Below are 10,418 nucleotides of genomic sequence, written 5' to 3' on the forward strand. Positions count from 1 at the left end.
TAGCTTAGATCTACTATTTAGTTTAACCTCATGAGATCCTAACTAATATGACCTTTAGGGATTGAGAAAAATTTGAGGCGATAGCCACAAGAGCTAAAAAATATCAAGACAACTTTTGCTCCAATTCCTGAAAATGTTATAATTTTAAGTATGGTTCTCGTAGTAAGGGTCCTCGCAGCCTTGGTATTATCCAGCATTTGAGCCATCAAGGCCATGACGAGCAGATAGGTCGTGTTGAAAGTTGACTAAAATATGGACATCCTGAATGTGCTTGTGCTCTTCATCTGCTTGACGCCCGCCTAAATTCACAGCATAGGGGGCAGAAAAAAAAAAGAAAAATAGAGAAAAATCTCGCTCGAATATTTTCTTTTATGTTGTGTACTGACTACTGTTACTAACATGATTCATGATTGAGTTGAGTTTTTATTAACTCACTCAAGAAAGGAGAATAGACTCGAGCTTCATACTATTACTATATAATAGTTTTATGAGATTGCTATGCTATATTATATTTTTGAGGCATGAATCCGGAGAGAAATCCTTTATATGAATTGGGAATATAAGGGAGTAAGATGAATGTTGAGAGGGATTGAGATGCAGCCAATGATATGAATGATATGATGTGTAGTGAAGTAGCCAATGGGAGCATGTTTTATTTCTACCAATAGAAAAAGTCAAACGGTTGTATTGGACGAATGAGAGAGGAGTGTCTTTGTGACGTCATGTTTTGGCCGAGAGAGTCCTAGTAGGCTTGTCTTGAGTGGAGGGAAAGAGTTTTTTCTGTTTCTTGATTAGTGTGTGAGTAAGAAGCGAGTGAGGAGCAAGTCTGCTGTCGGTTTAAGTGTAGCATCAATAGTATTCTTTTTTCCTAAAATTTGAGTTGTATTTCCATTTGGGATTTCTAAATCATCATCCCCATCGATAATTAATTTGAAATGGCGCGTACCAAGCAAACTGCCCGTAAATCCACCGGAGGAAAGGCTCCTCGTAAACAATTGGCGACCAAGGCAGCCCGTAAATCTGCTCCTTCCACTGGTGGAGTGAAGAAGCCTCATCGTTATCGCCCTGGTACTGTGGCTCTTCGTGAGATTCGTCGTTACCAAAAATCCACGGAGTTGTTGATCCGTAAACTTCCTTTCCAACGTCTTGTTCGTGAGATTGCTCAAGACTTTAAGACGGATCTTCGGTTCCAGAGTGCTGCCATTGGTGCACTTCAAGTAAGTTGTTCTCTCTCCCTCCCTCACTCACTCCCTCACACACTCTACCATTCATTCTCTCTTTCCAGGAAGCCTCTGAAGCCTATTTGGTGGGTCTCTTCGAAGACACCAACTTGTGCGCCATTCACGCCAAACGTGTCACTATTATGCCCAAGGATATCCAATTGGCCCGTCGTATTCGCGGAGAACGGGCTTAGGAGAGTCTCCCTTCCTGCATAATATTTATGTATATATACATTTACATTATACACTACCATCACCATCTATATTTTATTTCTTATTCAAAAAGGAAGATCCAGATGCAGCACCCACTTCGTTGTTTCTCTTCATAATTTGTATTATACGAAATCTCAGCTCTCCCCTCGGTTCTCCTTGTTGGGTGTGTGGGATGCATTTGTCAAGCTCAATGTTCATGGAAGGATTTTTTTATTTATTATTTTACTTTTTGTGTAAACGAACATTCTTTTTTTAGAGCAAAAAAACAACAACTCTTTTATATACTATCATTAATATCTATCTATCCGTATTTATTAATATATATGGATAGAGAGAATATTCCTCGATCAATTAAAAAAAAAAACTTGTTACATTTTCATTATAAATTGACTCTAGTTTCTTTTTTTCTTTTTCCTCCTCCTCCCCCTAAATATACTCCTTACCAAATTGGAACACTCGAGAAACATCAATATATTGTGAGTAGCGCTCTGGCAAACCCAAGATTTTTTGATTCAGTTCTAATAATACTCATTGAATATGTTGAAATGGTTTCTCTTGCGTGACTTGTATCCTAGTTTCTGTGTATACTATTTATAATATATCTATCTCTATAATTACTATATTCCTATCTGACCTAACAGATTTATGCGATTATAAATTTATTTGAAACTATTGTTCTTTTTTTCCTCTGTGTTAATGTATGTACAAAAATTAAACATTGAGCTGAATTTTTTTACAAAAATATTTTATCAGGACCTTGTTTTTGTTTCGGAGAAAGTTGTACAGTTAGGCTTGTATATCTAAATCACATGAACAGGGTGTACTTAGCGTTTTCCTTCCACACCTTCTCGCACGTACGTTTCTTAGTAGGGTTGGTGTGCATATGTGAGGTTGCGTTGAATCTCAAGATAAAAGACCGCGAAAAGCACAGTTCAGTGACAGGTGCTGTTACTGCTTCCTAAGTGTTAGTGGGGTTATAACTTTTATCTTTCTCTTATTACTATTCAATTGTTCATATGTAGTAGACGTAGATAAGTTCATAAGGAAAGAAAGAAACGAAACTTTGTAAACATATTATATAAATTCATTATTTAACAGTGACAGATAGATTCGGGATTAAAAAAGAGAAAATACAGTCACAACCGTATGGATTCGTACATAACGCACCTGGACACAAAACAAACATTTTTCTTTCTTCTAATATATAATTATAACAAAACTATTCATAGTATGACGAAATTTGAAAATATTATTGGCTGTGTATGTAGTAGATCTATAAAACAATGCAAAAAATGAGTGTTGTGTGTAAGTGCGAGAGAGAGATGATAACTACATCCTTGGATGGATAATTCATCTATTAGGTTGAAGACACACTGTATTTGTCATTATTCGCATCTTTAATATCAACAATATTTTGATTTAGTTTGTCATTCTCAAATTCCACAAAGTCATCTAAGAGACTTGGCCATGCCTCAGTATCGTCATACGAAGACAAATCCGAGCCAACAATTTCTAAAAAGTTTAAAAACATATTCCAAGTATCTTTGGAGATTCCTCTAATAAACGGATGAATTTTCAAGAAATGAAACCACTTGGGGAGAATAATATTTAGCGACTGTGATGATGTTCTTTGACTAAATACGAGTTGCCATAGACTAGTGGCCATTTCCGTGGGTAAAATGCGTTGACCAGGCTCTAAGCCAAATTTGTATGTAAAACGGTACAAGTCTCTGAATGAAGCATTATAGGAAAAGTTTGAGGAAGATTCTTGAACCTCATTGACCCTGACTGAACACGCTGTTAGATGCCTTTTTAAGGAAGCCACATCATCTGCTCCTAGACTTTTGAGGCCCTCAATAAATTCTAAGCGAGTGAGTCGACACATCCTTTCGGCCTTGCATTTCCATGCTAAAATGAGAATACGAAACTCCTCTGGCTGAAGCTCAAGATCCGCACATAGCTTCTGAACACCCTCTGAAAGAATGAGGTTCTCTGAATCATGGTAAATATCGAATAAGGCAGAGATATCCGATTCAGACACTATTTTGAGGGGAGTGAGAGCTCTTCTCTCTTCAAGAGGAGTCTCCTGTCTGGGCTCCTCCTTCTCATCTCCGACGCCTCCCGACGCTCCACTTCCACTACTCGGGCTCTCTCCATTCACACACTCGGAAACTGAAAAGTAGAGTTAGAGTTAGGAGTTGCCACTTAAGAGTTCCTCACCTACCGGAAATCAAATCCGTGAAGGTCTTCACCTCCTTCTTACTCTTCCCTCCATAACTGGACCTCCTCTGTCGTTTATGACCTTCATAGCAGCAAAAGCAACGGCCTCCGCCTCCGCCTTCACCACACAGGATATTACCCATCATGACTTTTCAACACAGGTCACATATCACTCTTCCACCTCTCACTTACGCAACCCTGTGCACCAAATACTACTACTTATTAGAACTAATTAGGAATTACTTTAGAGAATTTCAGCATTCAGCTCACCTCCTCCATCAGTGCCACTAATGTATGTCTAATACTAATCTATCACTTCTCACCACTTAGCAGCTAGCTAGAAGAATACCCCTACACTCAGCAGTACACAGCCTAGCTTCCTCAACTACGCACGCAACCTCCTTTCATGTACACTCTCATTACGTCACAAAAACAAAACTAACCCCCCTCATTCATTCTCATCACAAACTGCTACATAAAGTAATAGATAATAGATAATTTATAAAATATCAAACTTTTTTATTTCCCTATATTAACTTTTAATACTATCTAGCTGTAGGACCTGAAACTCCAATCTCGCAATCTGGTGAATTAAACTACGACAAATATTATATTATATATTAACATCACGTGTTATGTTTATCAAATCTTCCATTTTACTGTAATATTTGAAATCCCTTAAAATATTTCTTGGGTAAAACATGATAGACTGACTGAATTTATACAGTTCAAAATCAAACTAGATATTTGTTAAAGGGTTTTATAAATTAAATATTTCAAAAAATATTGCATTAATTATTTCAACGGATGCATTATTCCTTCAAAAATATAGTATTCACTTCAGGTCGTGTTAGTACAAAATTTTTATGTTACAAGTAATCCAGTAACTTTTTTGTACTAATGGTATTAATTCACAAAGTCAGTTGATTCTTGTGTGTTCGCTTAATTCAAATAGCTAGATGTGGAGCGAGGATCACAACATACTATTCTAAATTATTAATTAAGAATAATTTATTGTTTATGTGTGTCTCTTAAAGGAAATTTTATGTTGACTTGTTTTTTATAGCACAGAGAACTTAAAATTAATTCCTATATTTCTTGACGTTGGATTTTATGCTCTATTCCATTAGACTCCAAGTCAAAATAAATGTGTCGATTGAGTGCTGACTAGCGACTCACTCATCAGTGATCAGCCTTGGCTATTACTTCATGATAATTAGACATAATTACCAAAAATAACATTATTTTAATCCTTTTAAGCTCATAATGGAGAAATAAAAATTGATTAAGTTTAGATATTTCCTATGGGTTTCAGTTCGGCAACAAATGTAAGAATACATTATCATCGTAATTAATTACTGAGAAAATCAATGAAATATGAAACAAATGACTAAACAGTATCAGTTCTACCAAATGTGGCATCCATTTCATTAAATTGTATCAGTTATAATAATAACAAAGGAACAGAAAAAAGGGACGGAGTTCCATGACAGAAAGGGAGGAAGATGGGCGATGGGACTCCGAGCGTTTAAAGCTTTAAGAGGGATGAGAATTAGATGATGGTCGACGGATGCGCGGGATGAGTGACAGAAAGGTTTTTTAAAAGTTAGTATTAGAATAAGAAAGGCGGAAAAAGGGGGCCGGGTGGAGAAAGAAAACTATTATTGGTTTAATATTGTATAGACTATAGTATAGTAGTAGTAGTAGACAGTAATTGTATACTGTTACAGTCCTTCGAGTTTTGACTATGCCCTGGCTATCAAATGGCATGGCTTGCTCCTGACGCCGAGAAGGAGAAGAAGGAACAAGGGGAGGGGAAAAAAAAGAGAAAAGAAGGAAAGAGGGAGATATATGTGTTTATCGATTGAAGACTGTTCTTCTTTGTTGAGTGTGTGTCTGTGTACAGTGTATACGGTATACAGATACTACTAAAAAGAAAGAAGGGAGGAAGGGAAGGGGGCTTTAAATATATACCCAGAGAAATATATTTTTGTATCGCATACGGTCGTATTCATTTATATTTATAAAAAGCGAAAGAGAGAGAGAGAGACAGAGAGAGAGACGTACAGATAAGAGAATAGAGGGGAGGAAGAAAGAAGGAAGGAAGGAGGGAGGGAGGGAGAGCGAGCGAGCGAGTGAGCAACTTAACCGAGACAGAAGCAGAAAGAGAGAGAAGGAAAGAAAAGAAAGAACGAAGGAAGGAAGGAAAGAAAGAAAGAAGGAAGGAAGGAAGGCACTGATCGAATACAGACAGAATAAGGGTGAATCGGATCCAACGTAATTATTATTAAGTTGAAGGAGAGAGAAAAAAGAAGAAAAAAAAGTTCGGGATTGGAGTGATTCATTATCTGAGTTATCCGTTAGACAGGGAAAAAAAAAGGAAGAATAGCGGGATTATGACTGTCAGTGGAGGCGATACGAGTTCTTTATCGTTGAGCACTCCTGAGGGTTCAGCCCCGGGTCTTAATAGCGTCAATCCTAACAATGGGGTCGGACTCGTTAGTTCCAACTCATCCAACAGTTCCTCCGGTGGAGGTCTTCCTTCCGTCAATTCTAACAGCCTCCCTGTGGTTGCTGCAGCCGTTTCCATTAAAACCAAACAGGAAATAACGACCTCACTCCATCTCATCAAAGATATCCGAAGGCTCGAAAACTATCAGCGGGACTTCTTCCTAAAGGTCATTCAACAGCCTCTTCTACTTGCTTATCCACCCAAGCTCTTGTGGCTTCTTGACCTGTCAATTACATTCCTTTTTCTTATGCTCATATCCTTTTACAAGCTATTCATACCAGATGTAGTTTTATCTTCCTCCTTGTATCCTTAATAACCTGAAATTGATCACTTAATTTGTTTATTTATACAGAAGAATTGAGTTCCTTATGAGAGATGGGTTGAATATATGCTCCATACTTCTTGATTTTTATCAAAAAACCCTTTCTATTCATTCAATTTATTTATTTTAACTATATATATATATGACTGAGTTGCCTCTATATGTTGTATGAAATTAAAATAGAGTTCAAATCTTTTTTAGGAAGGATATGAAATATTCGCTCTTAGTTGACCCAATGTTTCATACCTTTATTTAGTTTTTCATTTTTTTTTTTTAATAACACTAAAGGTTTTTTTTATGCGTGCAAATGTATCAATAGTGTTATAATAAATTCGTATTAAATTTCCGAATAAAGATATTATCTACACAATCTAAATTTAATTTGACAGTCAAAATATAATTAAGATCTTTCATATTTTCTACAAAAATTCAACACCCTATATTCTTTCTTTATGATTTATAATCTTTTTTTGTTTAAAGTAAGATTTACCTTCTCATGCAATGAATCTCTATTATTTTTTAGTTGTGTTCCGATTTCTCATGATTGTGATTATCCTTTATTCTTAAGAAAGTGGAAGTTTGATAAATATGTAAATGAACTTTCTCTCTCATTCTGAACTGTAGAAAATTAATTTTAAATATAATTATATCTGTATGGACATTCATGTTAGAAATGAACTTAAATATTCAATTATTATAGGTGAAAGAGTCATTGAATGCCGTTCAAATGTTGTTGGATCATCAACTGATGGACATGACTTGGTCAGATAGTTTGATAGAATGTGAAGAAAACCTCCTTAAAACGGCATTGCAATTGACAAGTGTTACTCCTGCGCAAGTGAGTGAAATTTATGGCAATCTCATCCGCGATAGAGAAAGCTTAAATCGTCGATTTTCGGAACTTGTTACAAAAAGTTCTTTAAGTGAATTCATTGTTAATTCAGGACAAATATTAGATATCAATACAGTAAGGGCTGCAACTGAAGCCATACTGAAACACGAAAAACCCATTAGGCCTAAGCAGGATAAAAGTGGTAAGGCTACTTGATTAATAACAATATAATACAATCAGACAATATTAATGCGGATGTTTCTTTAGTTCCAATTGACCATACATTTTTCCTGGCCAATTTCTGTGTATCGAGCTTGGCCAGTGGCATTATGTTTCGTTCATCTGGTTCAAAATTAATAGGTGGAGTGGATCATCATCATCACGATAATCCTCAATCAACTCAAATCCTTCACCATCATCATCATCATCATCCGGCAGCATTGCCAAATCCAGCTCCTACAAAAAAAGGGTATGTTCCTGTCGGGGATTACCTAGTAAATGGTGGATCCGAACCAGCTTTAACAAGTGATCGATATGGAAATGGAAAAGTTCCAAGTCTGATGGATGCAGTTTATTATAAATCACCTGCGGTGGCTTCGGATTTTTCTGCGACCGCTGAAGCATTCGTTCCATCAGGTCAGAGTGATGGCGGTGGTTTTTCATCTGGTGCAATATATGGACAGGAATTGGTTACAGCTATCACTCAGATTGCCTATCAAGATGAAAATACTACTAAAAAGCTTATTCCATCTTCAGTATCTACTTCTCAACCGCCCAACAAAGCATCTACGAATCCTTGGCAAAAAGTGGAAGCGCCTTCTTTGGAGTCAAATTTACCTTCCGTGAGTGACAACTACTTTGGGGCTCATAATGGATTTGTTAACTCAGTGGAATTAGCGGGTGCACCTATTGTTGCTCCTGGGGGAAGTAATGGTTCTTCTGTTGTACCAGTAACCTCCAACACTGTAGATGTATCATCAGACACAGTCTCTAATTCTTCTACAGACGACAGTAGAGGGGTCAATGTTGCTGGAGCAGCACAACATGGAGATTCTAAACCTCTCTCTTTTGCAAGAATCGCAAGTCTTAATATTGATAAGCAACCTGTTTGTCGACCTGGAGTTTTGGGTAATATGGGTGGCACAATTGGAACGCCAGTTGGAACTCCTCCTATTTCTTCTAACAATGGGTCCTTACAGCAACAAACATTATTATCTAATTTACGTGGACCTTCGTCTGCTACTCATCCAGGCCATGGTCATTTTGATCATCACCATCGTCAGGCTGCTGCTGTTGCAGCCGTAGCAGCCGCGCACCAAGCAGCTGCCGTAGCGGCAGCTGTTCAACAACACCAGCATCAAAGTCTCATGCTCCCGTCACCCCATACATCTCTACCTGCATCTATGAATCCAAGATTCTATCTCGATATTGTTATGGAGGGAAAAAAACTTGGGCGAGTGATTATCGAAGTTGAGCCCATTGTTGCTCCTAAAATGTCTCAAAATTTCCAAATGCTGATCACTGGAGATAAGGGCTTTGGATACCGTGGATGTCAGTTCTTTCAAGCGTGGAAAAATGAGTCTGTTATCTGCGGAGATTGGGAGCACAATTCTGGTAGAGGTGGTCGCGCTGCATTTGATGGTGGAACCTTATTTACCCCCGATGACACCAAGTTAGCCTGTGTAAGAGGCGCAGTTGGAATGAGGAGAATGTCCAAAAAGCACTCCACTTTGAATCAGGTAATAAGACTATTGATATTGTTTGAGTGTGTTTTTTTTTTCGTTTCGATTCCAAGTTAACAAAATAGTATTTATTGAATTTGTTATTTAGCATAGTTGCCTCTACTCTTGACAGTAAATTAATTATATAATAAGCATTTAATAAATACTTATTTTACTCTAAACACATAAATACTATATATGTGTTAAGTAACATTTTGATATAACTATGTATATGTTAAAATGTTTCGAACATTTCAAGTTTACCTATCTAATGATTATCTATATTATATATCTAGGTTGCATCGCAATTTCGCATTATTTTGGCTAATATGCATACACAATTCAGTGGTATTTTTGGCCATGTTGTTTCTGGAATTGAAGCTCTCGATAAAGTTGCTAATGTTGGAGGGGAAGGAGGGAGGCCCGAAAAAATTGCTTCCGTACAAAATTGTGGGATTTATAAGCAGTGAAGACGAATGATGAATATAAGTCTTATCTATCTTCTATTGGTTTTTTATTATTATTATTTTAATTTTATTTTTCTCCTCGTTTAATCATTTCTCTACGCGTCGGATATTTTTTCAGAACCTCAACTTTCAATTTTGTGTTTTGGGGAGCTGATTGTAAGAATATATATATATATAATAATAAAAAAAAATAAATATGAAAAAATATAAATATCAATATGTATTTGTAAATGTCATTTTTTCTCGTGTTTTTTGAGTGTCTCATCTGTGTCTGGATATGAAGACATATTGACACATAATACAGTTAATAGTAACAACTAACAAGAATGAGGAGCTAATATAAGGACAAAGAATCTTCGTCTTTGCTCCGCTCCATGATTTTCGGTTCTATTGTTGTATTATTAAAAAAAAGTTGAAATGTGTAAAGAAAGATGCACACAATGTCCATCCTTCCTAATACATGGTGCTTTTAAACAAAAAAAGATCTATAAAAATCTGTTTGCAGTAACTTAATTTACATCGTTTCAGGGTTTCAGATATTAAAAAAAATATATAACACTATATCTAAAGAAATTATAGGCATTTTTTAAAACTTAATCAACTCTCTGTTTCATAAGTTATCAAAAAATCAACTTTAGAAAGTATATGGGCAATTCCAGCGTTAAAGACGTTACACTCAGTGAGAAATTTGAAAACTAAGCTTAACATTAATAAGGTATTGATTTGAATGAGATAATTTAATATACAAAGTTTAGTTACATATACTATACTGGTATATCAGCCTGCGATAGAAAATGTTTTGAACCTTTGGATTGTGAGAGAGGTGACAATATCCAGCGTTACGCGTTACGGATGTTACAGAATTGGACAAGCTTTTTGAGCTCACTGAACCCATAATAAAGTCTCTGTAA

The 10,418-nt window shown here is 36.3% G+C and overlaps 3 protein-coding genes across 7 annotated transcripts; 2 read left to right on the forward strand and 1 right to left on the reverse strand.

The window, feature by feature from the left end:
* The first annotated feature begins 371 nt into the window (after positions 1–371).
* Positions 372–2,175, forward strand: LOC121121086 (histone H3.3A). 2 transcript variants are annotated; one of them, XM_040715974.2, is made up of 3 exons: positions 372–1,217; positions 1,286–1,443; positions 1,507–2,175. In XM_040715974.2, exons 1-2 carry the CDS (start codon positions 936–938, stop codon positions 1,412–1,414), a joined length of 411 nt encoding a protein of 136 aa, XP_040571908.1. In that variant the 5' UTR covers positions 372–935; the 3' UTR covers positions 1,415–1,443; positions 1,507–2,175. The 2 variants fall into 2 exon arrangements, with proteins under 2 accessions (XP_040571908.1, XP_040571912.1); XM_040715978.2 differs by having other exon boundaries at positions 790–1,217; positions 1,511–2,175.
* Positions 2,176–2,495: 320 nt separating this feature from the next.
* Positions 2,496–5,526, reverse strand: SCCRO3 (defective in cullin neddylation 1 domain containing SCCRO3). Of its 2 annotated transcripts, XM_040715947.2 has the most exons (3): positions 3,924–5,526; positions 3,658–3,868; positions 2,496–3,605 (listed from the first exon to the last, which is right to left on the reverse strand). In XM_040715947.2, the coding sequence occupies exons 2-3, from the start codon at positions 3,797–3,799 to the stop codon at positions 2,791–2,793; spliced, it is 957 nt and encodes a 318-aa protein (XP_040571881.1). In that variant the 5' UTR covers positions 3,800–3,868; positions 3,924–5,526; the 3' UTR covers positions 2,496–2,790. The 2 variants fall into 2 exon arrangements, with proteins under 2 accessions (XP_040571881.1, XP_040571874.1); XM_040715940.2 differs by having other exon boundaries at positions 3,658–3,981.
* Positions 5,527–5,720: 194 nt separating this feature from the next.
* LOC121121106 (uncharacterized) lies at positions 5,721–9,712 on the forward strand. 3 transcript variants are annotated; one of them, XM_040715990.2, is made up of 4 exons: positions 5,721–6,331; positions 7,188–7,521; positions 7,587–9,058; positions 9,337–9,712. In XM_040715990.2, the coding sequence occupies exons 1-4, from the start codon at positions 6,050–6,052 to the stop codon at positions 9,508–9,510; spliced, it is 2,262 nt and encodes a 753-aa protein (XP_040571924.1). In that variant the 5' UTR covers positions 5,721–6,049; the 3' UTR covers positions 9,511–9,712. The 3 variants fall into 3 exon arrangements, with proteins under 3 accessions (XP_040571924.1, XP_040571932.1, XP_071745394.1); XM_040715998.2 differs by having other exon boundaries at positions 5,809–5,930; XM_071889293.1 differs by lacking the exon at positions 5,721–6,331 and adding an exon at positions 6,925–7,077.
* Positions 9,713–10,418: the final 706 nt, after the last annotated feature.

Source organism: Lepeophtheirus salmonis, chromosome 1, assembly GCF_016086655.4.
Source record: "Lepeophtheirus salmonis chromosome 1, UVic_Lsal_1.4, whole genome shotgun sequence".
Classification (NCBI taxonomy): Eukaryota; Metazoa; Arthropoda; class Copepoda; order Siphonostomatoida; family Caligidae; genus Lepeophtheirus; species Lepeophtheirus salmonis.

What these genes read in the sequence shown, in the direction of transcription:
- LOC121121086 (XM_040715974.2), top strand. Translation starts at nt 936, where the DNA reads ATGGCGCGTACCAAGCAAACTGCCCGTAAATCCACCGGAGGAAAGGCT. An exon ending in CTGCCATTGGTGCACTTCAA is followed by an intron (nt 1,218 to 1,285) that starts GTAAGTTGTTCT and finishes CTCTCTTTCCAG; the next exon opens with GAAGCCTCTGAAGCCTATTT.
- LOC121121106 (XM_040715990.2), top strand. Translation starts at nt 6,050, where the DNA reads ATGACTGTCAGTGGAGGCGATACGAGTTCTTTATCGTTGAGCACTCCT. An exon ending in AGCGGGACTTCTTCCTAAAG is followed by an intron (nt 6,332 to 7,187) that starts GTCATTCAACAG and finishes CAATTATTATAG; the next exon opens with GTGAAAGAGTCATTGAATGC. An exon ending in GCCTAAGCAGGATAAAAGTG is followed by an intron (nt 7,522 to 7,586) that starts GTAAGGCTACTT and finishes ATGTTTCTTTAG; the next exon opens with TTCCAATTGACCATACATTT.
- SCCRO3 (XM_040715947.2), bottom strand. Translation starts at nt 3,799, where the DNA reads ATGATGGGTAATATCCTGTGTGGTGAAGGCGGAGGCGGAGGCCGTTGC. An exon ending in CTTCACGGATTTGATTTCCG is followed by an intron (nt 3,606 to 3,657) that starts GTAGGTGAGGAA and finishes TCTACTTTTCAG; the next exon opens with TTTCCGAGTGTGTGAATGGA.